This window comes from Vidua chalybeata, chromosome 4, assembly GCF_026979565.1.
Source record: "Vidua chalybeata isolate OUT-0048 chromosome 4, bVidCha1 merged haplotype, whole genome shotgun sequence".
Classification (NCBI taxonomy): Eukaryota; Metazoa; Chordata; class Aves; order Passeriformes; family Viduidae; genus Vidua; species Vidua chalybeata.
Window position 1 is genome coordinate 62,006,859 of NC_071533.1, and position 14,431 is coordinate 62,021,289.

General features: G+C 38.6%; 1 protein-coding gene across 2 annotated transcripts in view; it reads right to left on the reverse strand.

The window, feature by feature from the left end:
* Positions 1–5,194: 5,194 nt before the first annotated feature.
* AFAP1 (actin filament associated protein 1) overlaps positions 5,195–14,431 on the reverse strand; it is a 113,915-nt gene continuing 104,678 nt past the window's right edge. For both annotated transcript variants that reach the window (XM_053941479.1, XM_053941481.1), the window contains 3 exons: positions 13,937–14,127; positions 13,052–13,213; positions 5,195–8,611 (listed from right to left, as the gene is read on the reverse strand). In XM_053941479.1, coding sequence (XP_053797454.1) covers positions 8,585–8,611; positions 13,052–13,213; positions 13,937–14,127 — 380 coding nt within the window. In that variant the 3' untranslated portion in view covers positions 5,195–8,584. The remainder of the gene's footprint in view (positions 8,612–13,051; positions 13,214–13,936; positions 14,128–14,431) is intronic.

The window sequence follows — 14,431 nt, forward strand, 5'->3', positions numbered from 1 at the left end:
AGTGCTGCAGCTCTTGGTAAGTATATGAAAGCCTATAAAATAAAAACCAGACTTGACAAATGTCTTGTGAAGATTCACAAAGCATGTCTCACTGCCTTGTTGTTAATGTGGAACATCCTTTATTTGGCATTGCAGGGCCAAATTCTACTCTTATTTATGGCCATGCAGTTCCACAGACATTATCAGTTCAGCTTTGTGTTACAGAATAATTTAATCTGCAGTGAATTTGGAAAGCAACTGCAGGTTAAAATCAGTCTTTTCAATGCACCTGTGCTTACACAGGTTACTTACTGATTTTCACCATAATTTTTATTCCCATTGCTAGCATGAGAGTTCTTTGGATAGATGTAAGCTAATTACAACCAAGGTAGAACTGAATTTTTAACTGCTTATGACTGCTTGGTCAGCAAATGCTTAACACTGTATCCAACTGGATTTTTGATCAAAAGGTTTTTCCACTCCATGTGAAGGTTTTTAGCAGTCATCAGTATGCTATAACCCCTACCTTTAACAAACAAGGCTACACAGTCCTCTCCTTCTGCCTTTGCACATTCTAGTATTTGTGAAAACAGAACATGCCTTCTCCTAATTTTGTTTCAGGTGACCTTGACTTTAAGCAGGTTTCTTTGTATACAGTAACAGGGCTCAAGTGAAGAATGAAACAAATCCATAACTGGTGCATTGTCAAAAATGGGGAAAAGTGTTATTTGTATATTTTTGTAAATATGTAACATTTAATGGCAGTTTTGTAGTGATGTGCTGTTTTTGAGAAAAGGAAGCAAATATATGTTTGAATATGCTTGACGTAACACTTAACTGTGATTCAATTGCACAAGTAATAGCTTAATCAAAAAGTCTTGTGCAATATGTAGTGCACACACATAACCAAGTATCTGTTAGCGATCCACAAGCAAGGTTTTGGCAACTTTTAACAATGGTGATGAACTGTGCAGTACAGATTATCACGGTCTCTTTCAGCTTCCAAACATGTAGCAGGCAAACTACTGTATACGTACCTGTGTACTCCACTGCATCCAAAGGTATGCATTTGTCCTGAGAACCTGCACTCCAGGATTTTCTTTAATAAAATTTGGTTCTAAACTACTGATTGCTTTGTTTTCCTTTTGAAGCTTCTCACAGGGTTTGTGGAGGGGAACCGGTTTAACCAGTCCCCAGAGTTTGTGTGTCTGTATTGGGCAGCAAACGACTCAACTCTGCAACACTGAGCCCAAAGGCCGCAGCAAACCTTCATTCTCCTCCTCTTTAGCCACTCCATCCTCCTACACTGCAGCTCGACTCCATTCCGAGGGCAAGAGGGAAAAGTCCTTTTTCCTTTTCCCTGGGAGGTGAGTGTCTGGAGTGTAACTGGTGGAGGGTGACATCCTGCGGTGAGACGGGAGCCATGCAGCTGCTGCTCTGGAAGTCACTGAGTCAGAGGCTGACTATTTCTGCCTTGCTAAAGAATTCCGCAGGCCTCAGCCTTGATCTCCCTATGATAGAGCGCCATCAACAGAACAAAAGTATGTGTGTTCTGCCCTTCCCGTGCCTTTATTCCAATATCTTCTTTTCTTTTTATTAATTGCCCTTCCTTTATCCCACTCTTTTCCTAAGGAATTGCCTGTGCTATAGAAGCTGCATTCTCTTTGCAAAATTGAGGGGTCTGCAAGTCAAAATTAGCCCTTAAGCTGGATGTAGCTGTGTGTAAGAATCAGGCCTTGACTCAAAATAAAACTAAGCTACAAACTATATTCAATCATATACAAAGCCAGCAAATCCAAAATCCTCAGAATTATGCCCACTGAACATGCCCAGCTACCACGTATATTTATTTCACTCTGCCTACAGTTTTTGGAAATGAAATGCAAAATTATATAGTGTATTTCTATAAAGTCTTGGCCTTAATGTCCTAAAGATTTTCTCCTACTGGTCCTGGCAAGTACTCTCTGTCTTTGCAAAGGTCACTGAATTGCTAAGTCAGAATATGCCTTGCATCCCTACAGACTGGGCATTCCTTCCTGCTGCAAAGTTTAGAGATGAGCTGCTTTTGGTGTAGCTCCTATTTCAGGCTGGAATAGAGTTTATGGTTTGCTGAGAGGTGGCTGCTGCTGTGTAGCTTGGTGCCTTCCCATGGAAAGTCTGACACTGGTAGAATAAACACTTCATGGCTCTTTTCCCTGCCTGTTGCCCACAACAGGGAAAACCAGGAGTGTTGCTAATTGTTGTGGTTGTGGATTTGCAATGTGAAGTCTTACTAAACCTCATACTGGGATAAAGCAGCAACATGAATTATTATCTACCGATTTTTTAATTAGCCATACAAATTTTATAGACTGCAATGAAGTTTCAGTAGGGCCACAAATGGATTATTTATTCATAGAGTGGCTATATTTTGAGGATCTAAAGATGGATAATTAAAAAGAAAAATAATTCTGACAAGATTAAACTGAATTTTCTCATTCTGCCCTAGTTCAGCACTTTCTCACAGTGCCTGCTGAAGGAGCTGGCAGCAGGAGGAGTGCTGTGGTGCGGGCAGTCTGACCCTACCCCGTGGCACACCATGCTAAAATGTGAGGCTGAATGCAGGAATGAAGCTTGAGGCTTCCCCTACTTGTGTAGCTCAGCTAGGAAACACTGCAATTTGTCATTTTAGGTTCTCTAATCCTATACTGTGGCTAGCTGAGGCTTTAACTGCAGTTTATCTTTACAAAAGCAGACTTTTGAATCTCAAATGACATCTCATTTTCCAAATTTAGTGCTCTGATATAAATAAAAGCAAAACTCAAAGAAATTCTAAAGTTATTTTTAATGTTCCAATAGTTCTTTCCAAGGAAACCTCCTGATTTGGAAGGTCAGGAGTGAGAACAGACACAGCCATGCTGCTCCCATAAATGAGACACCAAATAAAATTTGCTAATACTTAACCTGAAGGGCTACTTTACTTGAGAAACTGATTTCTGGGGAAAGAAAAGAATAATTGCTTCACTTCTGTTTCCTTTGCTATCGTCATCAAAGTCATATTAATTGCTATACTGTTTTGAAGCTTAACTGGTTTCAACATCATCATAACTCATGTCTCTATAATAAAACTTCTGAGGCATAAACAACAGGCAATATTTTTTCCTGTTTTCCATTAGGACACTGATTTCTTTTCATTTTTTTTTCTTTTTGTGATTTATGCCTTGAAAGATGTTTTGCTTTCTTATGGATCCAGCTGCTGTGGAGAAAATGTACTGTACTCTCACCCTCATGGTTTTCAAAAGCTAAAGCAAAATAGTACAAATGCTGCACAGTGTATTTTGAAAGTGATAAAAGGATCCATTCCTGCCATTACAGCATCATACCAAAAGCTGATTTCAAAAAAAAAAAAAAAAATCAAAATCAGTGGTACATGCCAAAAACAGGCTAAATAATTAAAAATTCTAAGGAATAATTCAGTGAGAGCAATTAAGAGTCTATTTAAAAATCAGTAAATAAACCATGAATTAAGCTTATGTTCAGCTCAGGACCATGTAACTGCAACTCTACTGCTTTTACAAAATCTGAACAGGAAAATTATTCCCTTATAATCAGATTACTGACAAGGAATACCCTTGATAAGATTTAATTTTTTTGTTATTTAATAAATTGTGAAGGAAAAAATTTTGCATTACCATGATCTTAAAAGAGAGATTCTTGCTTTAGAAGTCAAATTGAAAAGAATATGATACACAGCTTTGTAGAAGGGAATGTTTTTGTAACTGCTGGTGTGAAAAAAAGTATTTTTCTGTGAAAGAAAACAACTTCATTTATCAGTAGTAATATGTCAGGAGAGCAGGGGGAAGCACCCAAGGACACTTAGACACACTTCCATCCTCTAGCCTCCCTGGAGCTGGAATTTTCTGTTTTAAAGCAGGGAGCTTTGTGTTTGATAGTTTTAAGTAATTACTTTCTGCCACAAATGTTGTTTATTGTTTATGGACCCATATAAGCTTTTAGCATCAATAAAATTCTGTGACAAGTTCTGTAGCTGAATTGGGCAGTTGTTTTGAACCTCATCATTGATTTTGATAGCTTCAGTGTTTGCACTGTTAGTGGCAGGGACTATTTTATTTCCCCATTTTTATAACCTGTTAACACAGTCCCCTCCTCAAGATTTTTTTTTTTTCCCACACTAGAATGACCTTATCTTTGTTTTTCCCTTGAGCTTCATTGTAATATGAATAGAATTTTTCATTGTCTGGAGGGATTGCTGTGCCCCTTGTACGATCTCCCATAGAGTTTATCTATTTATGGCAGTCAGAGCCCAGGCTTTGGATAATATTGTGTAAGTCCAAAAGCAGATGATTGAGACACCAACAATGCAGGTGTTTGTTTTTTTTTTTTTGCCATTTGCTTCTTCAAGTCTTGTGAATCAGACACAGACTAGCGATATTTGCTGTATTTTAGACCACAGGATTATGGCAGGTTTATTTTTTTTATTTTTCTTCTTGTGTTTTGTTTTTTTTTTTTCATTTATTTTTTTTTGTCTTTAATTGTTATTATGCAGTAAGTACATGGACCTACCTATTAAAACTCCATTATGATCTTGGAGGCTGTAACTACAGAAAAAAAAATAGCTACTTTAGAATATTGCTTCCCTCAGTTTGAGAAAATGAAATGTATATTCTATTTAAGCTTTCTACCTTATAAATTTGGTAATAATTGTGGTGTAACAGGAGCAAGAGCGAAATCTAAGAAAAGCAGCAAGGAGTAATTACAGCTTAACATTGCTCAATCTCATCTGTCAGTCATCTAGAAGAAATTGCTGCATTCATCTTTAAGTAGCCTGGTAATTAGCTCAGCTTAATTTTAATCCACTTTCATTTCTTAGAGGTAATTTTTAATGTTTTACATATTGCATAATTTATTAGTGGAGTTGACATCTAAGCAAACTGGTGCAGATGCAACAGGCAAGCAGGAAATGCTGCTATGAGCTCTGAATACATCAAATTCCACATTTCCATTGCCAAGAGAGTCCTTGGGGGCTGCATTCAAGTTGCAGGAGGTCATTGCTCAGTTAAATGGGGATACAACTGATACCAAAATATACTCATGATAATGTCCAAACATTTTTCAACTGACTGGCATGGGAGAATGGCTCTCAGCTGCTGACTATTGCAGGAGAGCTGCTAAGGTGCCTCTGGAACTGACAAACACCAAAAAACAACAATGCAAATCCTTTTTTGACAGGTAACTTTATTAATAATGGTCTCGGATCTGTCACACCTACCAGGTGCCGGTCTTTTCTCACACTTTGCAAGACTTTCTGAAGACTAAACTAGAAAGGCATAAAGTTAGTTGAAGCTAGTAAGACACACATTTGAAGGTGGGTCTATTTTGGACTTTTGTTATTTTTTTTTTAACAGAATTGTCCATGAATGTGTGTCAAAAGAACTTAAATACACTGAGAAATACAGTAGAAAGGCTATATTTACAGTCAATTATAATGGGCACTGCCAACATATCCAATAACAAAAATAAAACAAAACCTTTTTTTTTCATGTTTCTATTATGCTTTTTTTCACAGAGATTTTTTTAAATATGATTTTGTTTTTTAAAAAATACAATAAGGAAATAATTACATTCTTAATATGAGAACATTATCATACAACATACACCCTTGGCCAATTAATTTGAAAGTGTCTAACAAAACTTGATACTAAATTAATATTCTCCATTTGAAAAATCAAATTGCCACAATCATCTCATTAAAAGAACACCCTTGATCCCCCAAAGTTACGATCTGGGTTTTTTATAAAAAAAGCATCACCCATTAAAAAAACCAAACAAAACAAACCATTTAAAAAAAGCACCTGGTACAGTAACAGGCATTTGGTGAGGAAGCATAAGTGTAACATTTTCTTAGAAGACATAGAAATGGTTCAGAATACAAGAGTTTTCTTTTAAAACAAGTCATGCTGCTCTATGGTTGAGTTTGCCTGGTGATCCTGGAATCTAAAAACGGTGAAAAATACAAGTTCTGTTGCTCTTTGTAAAAAATTGTGCAGCAAAATAGTGCTATTCAAGGCAACAGAGTACATTTCACAGCACTGAGACTGGTCTATAGAGAGGTTATTTCCCAAGCTTTTTGGTTTTCCTCCTTTCAGAACCTTGGCTGTTACACAGAATACACTAAAGTGGTTGTGGCTTTGTGGAGCCTTTGCTGGAGGAAGAGTGAGAGAAGTATAGTTTAGGGGGCAGCCCCTGTGCAGCAGACACTACAGGGGCCCAGGGGGCTGTAGGTGCTGACAGAGACCTGCACCTACAGCAGAGCTGAAGGAAGGCTGCACCACACAATTTCTGTTTTCCTGGGCAGAGATTTACACACATCTGCCTCAGGTGTCGATTAAAACCTGTCCTTGCCAAGGAATTTTTCTTCTTTTTTTTTTTTTTTTTTAAAGGGGTGGAAAGAGACAATGCCAATATTGGGTAAACAAGACAAGTGATCTGGCTTTTGACTACTCTGCATTACTTGATGCGGGACCACTTCTTAATGGCAACTGTTACATCATTGCTAACACTGACTAGAAGCCTAATTTGCATTATAAATATGTACAGATATAAATTAAATACTTATTGAAATATACAAATAAATAACTTAATTTGAAATAAAAAGCCTAAATGAACTTACTTTTGCTTCAAATTTGTTTCTGCTATTATTTATGGGAATTTGACGCTGTTTAGTCTGTAGTCATACAGTATAGGATGTGCCCTCTAGTTAGAGAGTTAATAAGTGACCTAAACTAATATTTAAAAAATTGTGTTTTCAGTGAAAACCACACTGACACTTGCTTTCCTATTGTATCTGCATTCCTGTGGCACTTTATACCAAGTACAAGTCACAAGAAGCAAAGAGCCTTTCTCATGCTGGGCCCCATTTCTGCATTGCTAAGGTCAGTGGGATCCCTGGCCCTAAATGCATTTGGGAACAGGACACAGCCCTGTCTCCTGTCAGGTCTTTTTGATAGATCTGTGCCTTCAAATCCCACAGGCTCCTGCAGGAAGTCCTCTGGCATCCAGCTCAGCTGAGAATCCCAGTGTACCCACCAGGAGTTGCACACACCCCTTCCTAAAGCTAAGAGATAATCTGCAGGCTTGGCCATAAAGGGATGGGATCCTTGATGACTGCTGTCTTGCCAACTTCTGTGATTTTAATTGCAATCTTAACTAATTATCAAGACTCCAACCCTAACATCTGTGATTAAAATACCACTCATATTTTGAGGTAATTTTTAAAATTAATTTTCTGCTCCTCACAGTTGAAGAGGAAAAAAATATTGAGAGTATGATTGAAAGCTCTCCAAAGGCCTAAAAAAAACAAAAGAGAAAAACTTAAAAGAAGCCATCTTATTACACATTCTCCCCCCAACCCCCTTCTGATTTTTTAAAACCAATCTTGAGATTTTCAGTGGCAATTTACTGCATGTAATTTCTCAGAAGTGACATGGATGGAGACAAAGAAAAACAGATTTTTATAATTTTACAGACTAAAATGCAAGATGCTGTTTCCTAGTAAACAGAAATGGACTCCTATTTGAGAAAATCCCCAATTATTTGTTGAACCGTTTATAGAAGAGTCTGAAAATTATTACCTTTTCAGTCCATCTTCCTCAAAAATAATAGCTGAGGTCTGAAAACAGACAAAGGAAACGAAGTACAGCAGTGTTCTATACCTCAAGTTTAACAATACTATATTATAAAAAACAAAACAAGACTGACTGCATAAGTTATTCTGAGTTGCCACTATCTGTCGAGGACTAAGTTCAATTGTTTTCTTTTTCTTCTTTAAAATGTATAGAAAAGAAGCAGTATCTAAAAATACCTGTTTGCCTTTTAAAAAAATCAGGAACAAGTCATAGTTCAAGAACATGACCTTTGAAAATGACTGGTGCTTCAGAAGAGCAATAAAGAGAACATACAAAAATGCATCTGTCTCCAAGTTTGGCAGCTTTTTATCTCCCAATGACAAAAGCATCTGTCTAAAAAGTATCCAAAAAACGCTTCACCAATGAGTCGCTGTCATTGCAGAGCTGCTGGGCCGAGCAGGCACTGCTGCTTCTGCGAGCACATTTCTTCAGGTATGTTTTGCCATGTGAGCAGCCACCAGCAAAGTCTCTGCTGATGAGTTAGACCTGCTCTGTGGCAGAGTTCGGAAGGCAGTTTTAACCTTGCAGGAGTCAAGATTTCACACCAGTCTTCAGCAGTGTTCTGGCCGTTTGATGCACTGTAATTAACATTGCTGGTTCTTTACTGGTTCAGCAAAGTAAACATTCAACTGTGACTTTATGCTCCTTTTTAGTTCCTATGGTTTTTTTGGTTTTCATTTTCTTTACCAGTGAAGTTGGAAACAAGGAGTTACAGCTAATAAAAAGGGGCACATGTAGTTACACAGCAATACAGTAGAGGGAATACAGGCAAATTAGCGCCAAGCTACCATTAACTTAACAGAGTTCTAAAACTTCTTATGTTTTATCACTTGATGTGACCTTCCAGGTGAGTCCTTTGCAGCCTATGTCTGGTCTGTAGTAGGTAAGGCCTTTATGGAAAGTGTGTGGCTTTGTTATGTTTATGTTCCATTTTTCATCTCCCATTCCTGCAAAGGGGGGGAAAAAAGATAAAGAAAGTGTTAAAACAAATCAGGATATTTCACTGATGTCATCGTATGTGCTAAGCCACAACTGGGGTCAGTAACAGTTTTTTCATTAACTTTGCTGGATTCGGCCCAAAAATTAGTTAGGGAATGCTAACAAGTACGTTCTGATAGTCTGTGCACAGCATCCACCCTTCCACAGCTACATACAGCAACCTGTTTTCTAGTGCAGTGCAAATAAGCCATGTTTGTATTGTGCAGAGGGGGCTTCTGGAGCAATTCACACTCCACAGCTAATGCACTCAGCTTTAGCTTTTTCCCTTACTCTCCCTGAGTAAGGGAGAGGCTGATTTAAGCACACAGGGCTCTCTAAATGACTCATGTGAGACAGCAGGAAGCCCCCAATATCTCTCAGAGCTGACACCAAGTGATTGCTTTACTGCTCTTCATTTTTCTTTTTATAAGACTCACAGCAAACACATAAATTTATGGCTAAAAAGAGCAACTTAGCAGAGAGACTAACAGGCAGGGTTAAGAGAAACAAGTCAGTTTGCATTGCATTTGTTTCCCTTATAGATATTCCAAATTGAGCTATTGCCTGGCAAGTTAAAGAAATTGCTTTGACTTTCTGTGCCTCAGTTTCTTCCCGTTAGCTGAGGACAAGGACACCATCCACAGCAAAACATGTCATCTGTAATCCTTTTGGTCACATGTCTCAGAGCAAGGTATTGCCATTTCTTCTGCCACGTAAGTGAAAATCATGAGATTGCTACAGCTGAACCCCCAGGTCAGAAAAACTTGTGGCTATCAAATGATACCTACAGCATCTCCTAACAGTACACAGGAGCAGAAGGGCTGAAGCAGGGTGGGCTCACCTTAGGACATCCACACTGTACCCCTCCCTGAATGACACCCTTACAGCCATCAGGAACTACTGAAGATCCACAGAAGGTGGCCTCTGGCTCCAGCAATCCCCTTGGAGCAAACACCCAGCTGCTCCTTGCCAGGCACTGGGGGCTGCAGATTCCTCTCTGACCCACCAGAGAGAGACACTCTGCAGGCAGCCTGCTGACTTGGCTTCCAACCTGAATTCCTGAATTCAATACTCATTCCACAACATTTAAGAGCTCTGACTGAGATCCATTACTTATGCACGTAAATAGCTGTTTCTGCTGCTGAAAGCAGTAAGAGCATTAGTTTGGCTGAACAGCTGTATGACCACGACACCTCTTCAGCTGTTGTAAAATAACAGTAAAGTTGATGGCTGCTTTAGCAATGTAAGGAAAAAAAACCCCTTGGGTTTAAAGGTAGACAATAATTTACTTTGTTCCTAAACTTGTGTTTGTTTTTGTTTTTTTTTTTTTTATTTAAATGGTGCTTTTACTAAAATTCAGTGTATTTTAAATATTCAGTTTTACTCTTCAAATTATGGTAATTCTGATGTTAAAATACAGTACTGGTAAAAATTAGATTACTTTAAAACTCTATTAAATGTGTATTCTCCATAGATATGCTACCAAAGCTCTAAAGGTAGTCTTTGGCTAAGCAACTGGGAGGAGATTTTTTTAAAGTGTTAAATAAGCCTTGAAAGAAGAAACATCTTTTGCAGGTGCAAAAGGAACTTTTTCTTTCTTCCCACTGCTCCTGCAGGTTCACACCACGGAAAGAATGTCTAAGTCAACACTGACAGCCTGACTGGGAGCTGAGAAACTGGGACAGCTCCTTTTCTTCTCCAGTCCTTGAACACAAGCAAGATGTAAGATGCTGACATTCACCAGCCCACTAGTTTCAAAAACAAATGAGAAATACTAATTTCGGTTTTCTTGCTGCACATAACAATTTGGTTTTAGAAACTAATTTGATATTTAAATGAATATGTGAAATGTTTAAATAATTGCTGTACAGCAAGGATATTTAAATATTTTTACTTCTCTAGGACTACTGATGCAGAATATTGTTTTCTATATTTTAATTGGAGTCTCCATTTTTTAGCCAAGTAGAGATGAGACAAAATGGCAATTAAAATGCCTTCTGGCTTCTTAAAAAAGTGCATAATTACTTTCTAAAAAAATTTAAAGATACTTGCAAAAAGAAAAGTTAAAAAATTCAAATGTATGTATGCATATGTATGTGTATGTATACTGTGTGTCCTGAACAGCCAAACCCCAAACTGCTTCTCTTTCTTATACTTAACACTAGATCTGTCTTACTGCTTCTCTCTGTACTCCTTTCTAACATTAGTGCATCTGAGAGGAGAAAGCTTTTGGTGGCAGAGCTTCCAAACCTGCTGCCCCAGGTGCCTGACGTCCCAGCTGTGCAGGGCACAGCAGCAGCAGCTGCCCCGGCACACGTGCAGTGCTGCTGCCTGCTGAGCACGGCCGTGACACGAGGCTGGCTGTGAACACAAGGCTGCCAGGTGACAGGCTCAGCACCCTCCAGGCAAGGAAAAGGCCAAGAAGGAAGGCATTCAGTGCATTCAAATACACACCAGGGGGGAAAACCATATTCTGACATTTTGAACGTTTATACAACTCTCTCATAGCATTGGGAGATGTGCCAGTTGCTGGAGACGCAAGCGCAAGCACAGCCGTGGGATCTGTTTTACTCCCACAAACTGCACTGACATCCATGCGTGGAGAGCCAAGTCCTGCTCTGGGATACTCACTTGTGACGCCCTTTCCTGAGCCACATTGACAAGGCCTGGGCTCACTCACAACTGCAAAAGGCCAAAAGAATTGAGAGCCAAATTCCACCCCCGCACACGTACAGCGACCCCCAAGCGTGGGGCGTGCTGCAGATGTGCACCTGATGGCAGCTGTGGCTGCCAATGGGCTGAGAACAGATTGGGTTGCACTATCTAATTCAGCAAAATTTCACTCTTAATATTTAGTGCATGAGGTTTTAGGGAAAAAGCTGTTAAAGCTGAATTGGATACTCTGAGTTGTTTTTCCCAGCATGGGAAAAATATGCTTAGTTGCTCCATATCCTTTTAGATTAGCCTAATCCTATATCCAAGATTTCTCTCACAAAAAGCTTGACCAACTTATTGTGCCATCCAAAGCACACTGACACCAAACAACACAACAGGATTTTTCCTATATAGTATGTGCTGGGCATAAAAAATGTACTACAGGAAGGTATTCTTTACACCAAAAATGTTTAGGTTTTTATAATGGCCTGGCTTCTTCAGCTGTAGCGATTAGATGTCCAGCACAAATCCATGCTCCCATTTGCAAGGACTGTGCTCTGCTAGACCACATTCCCTGAGTATTGCTGAGCTGACATCCACATCTAAGACAGAGTGTACAGTTAGAGATGATATCGTTATGGCACTAATTAGGCTATAATTGGAATACGCAGATAAGCTTTAGAGCACATAAATCCTTCATCAGGTTTGAAACACAAGCTGCAAACTTCAAAGTTGATTAGAACTGAAACCTATTAGAATTGAAACCTAGAAACTGAAAACTGAGTGTAATTATTCTTGGTTGGATTTAAATGAATTAGGCTAAGTGTCAGGAAAAAGCAGTTTATGTCCATGCAAAGGGGGTAGAAGAAGGGTGAGAAAACTGTCACAAATGGTGTATCAGGAAAAGTAACTCGATTATGATAATTTAATAATATAATTTTTTGAGATGCTGATTTTTCAATATCTACTACATTTAGGTTCCAGGCTTATGCTCAGACATGGGAAATGTATATAATCAATGACTACATGTAACAAAAGTTACTTGAAGAAATCCCAGTACAGAAGACATCAATGAAATGAGCCTTCATGAGCAACAAGTGTTTGTGGTTATTGCTATTTAAAATTACAACTAGCAGTGAACTACTAAATAAACAAAAGCTTGGGCCCAACACTATTACTGTCACCCTTGGTTATGTGTTGCCCACATGTTTATGTTGCCAGCAAATTCAGCCCAGAAGGATGGTCATACAAATCCCATTTAAACTAAACCACAGACATTAGAAAAACTGTAACAATACAAGAGGACAGCAAATTTCGGCCTGGTACTTGCAATACAAAATTAAAGTAATTCAACTTTTACTTCAAATGTACATTGAGTAGATACTTGCACAACACATTGTCATTAATTACAGTGTACATCTATTCTGTTCTTGCAGTGGCTGGAAAAGATCAGATCCAATCTTGTGCCATTTCTAATCACTTACTGCAACAGTGCTCTTTTAATCACTTCTCTGCTACACAGAGTAGTAGACACATGGACGGTCTACACCACAGGCTATTTACTTAGCAAATTAAATCTACAAAGCAAAAATTCCATGTCTTTCTACATAAGAGAAAAACAAGGTTCCCCAAACCAGCAGTATTTATGTAGTAATATGAGTAATTTAGATATTCACTTCTTAAGGCTAAATAAGGCTTTGTAAGAAAGTACAAAAAAGCAGAGAAAAAGAAAATTAAGACATCAGTGCTCTCACCTTAGCTTTTCGAAGGACATGGCCTCGACATGGAGAATTGTTTGATGAGGGAGGTCGCTTCAGAGCTGCTGCGCTGTTCACAGGGATGGAGCATTCAGTATCACTGGTATCACAGCTGGAGATTGGAGAGTTTTCCAAAGTTCGATGCTTGAAAATTGGAGACTAATAAAGAGTGAAAAGCCTATATTGAGTTTCCTCCAAGTAGTCACACATGCAATATTTTCTACTTTAGATTCAGAACTGCAGAAGTCTTTTATAAAGAAACTATATTCATAATAATGATGAATAAATGAAAAGGAGATTAGAACAAAAGAAAAAAACCAATGTGAGTTCTGTGATGAAAATTTAAGTTTCTTTTCTGTTAAACAACTAGGAGTCTGATTAAACAACTATGGATAATCCAAAGAAATTGATGTATCCCTCTGATCTTTCTTGATGGCTGCTTCAGACACAGATCTATAGCACAAGCCCAGACTGCCAAGCTCCATGCTGAAGGTGTGAGATGCAGCCCGTGCAGAGGGTCACACAATTGACAGGGGACCAGCACAAGCAGGTCTTCATCACTGCATGATGACTTGGTGCATTTAAATCTCCCTGGGCTGGAGCAATGTCTCAGTCCCTGCATTTATACAGCCACTGAAGACAAGGTGTTGGCTTTTTGCACATTATCCTAACATATCCTGCTTGTGATTCCCATGTCTACCTGCTCCCTGCTGCTGCAGGAAATGTAAGCAACATATAAAGGTATTTAATTCTGCTCTTATTTCTGAAGCTTAATAAACCATTATACAATTCTCAATTCCTACTCATTTTTGCTGGAGCTGGGAAGGCTGAGCACTCCCAGCCCATGGTACTGGGATTTGCATGTTCAATGGCTTTGCATACCTGTGGACTTGATGTTCCTGATTTGGGTTCAATAGCCAAGCCCAGTGTGATGCCACCAGCCAAGGCTTTCTTAAGGCTCTCCTTCACCTCAGTCAGTTCTAGCTCCAGATTTACACGCTCAGCCTCCTTCTGCTTACACTCCTCTTCCAGCTTCTTTAACTTGTCTTCAAGAATCACTTGGGTCTTCCTGCCTGTCATTCACAGCAATTTTATTATTTCAATAATAATAATGTTAGAGAAATTGTTTTCTTTCTATAAAGTAAGGAAACAAGGTCGCTAGATATCAGTGACAAGAAAAAAAAAATTAGGTACTTTACATAGAACACCTTTTTCATGTAAAAAGTTTAGTACCATAAATCAAATGCCTTCTATCAAGTGACATTCCTAGTTATCTACTCTGGTTTCAAATCAGTATTGTTTTTTTTATTTTTCTGTATCATGAAAATATAATTAGCTAATGACAAAAAAATCATTCCCATGTTCTGCTTATCTGAA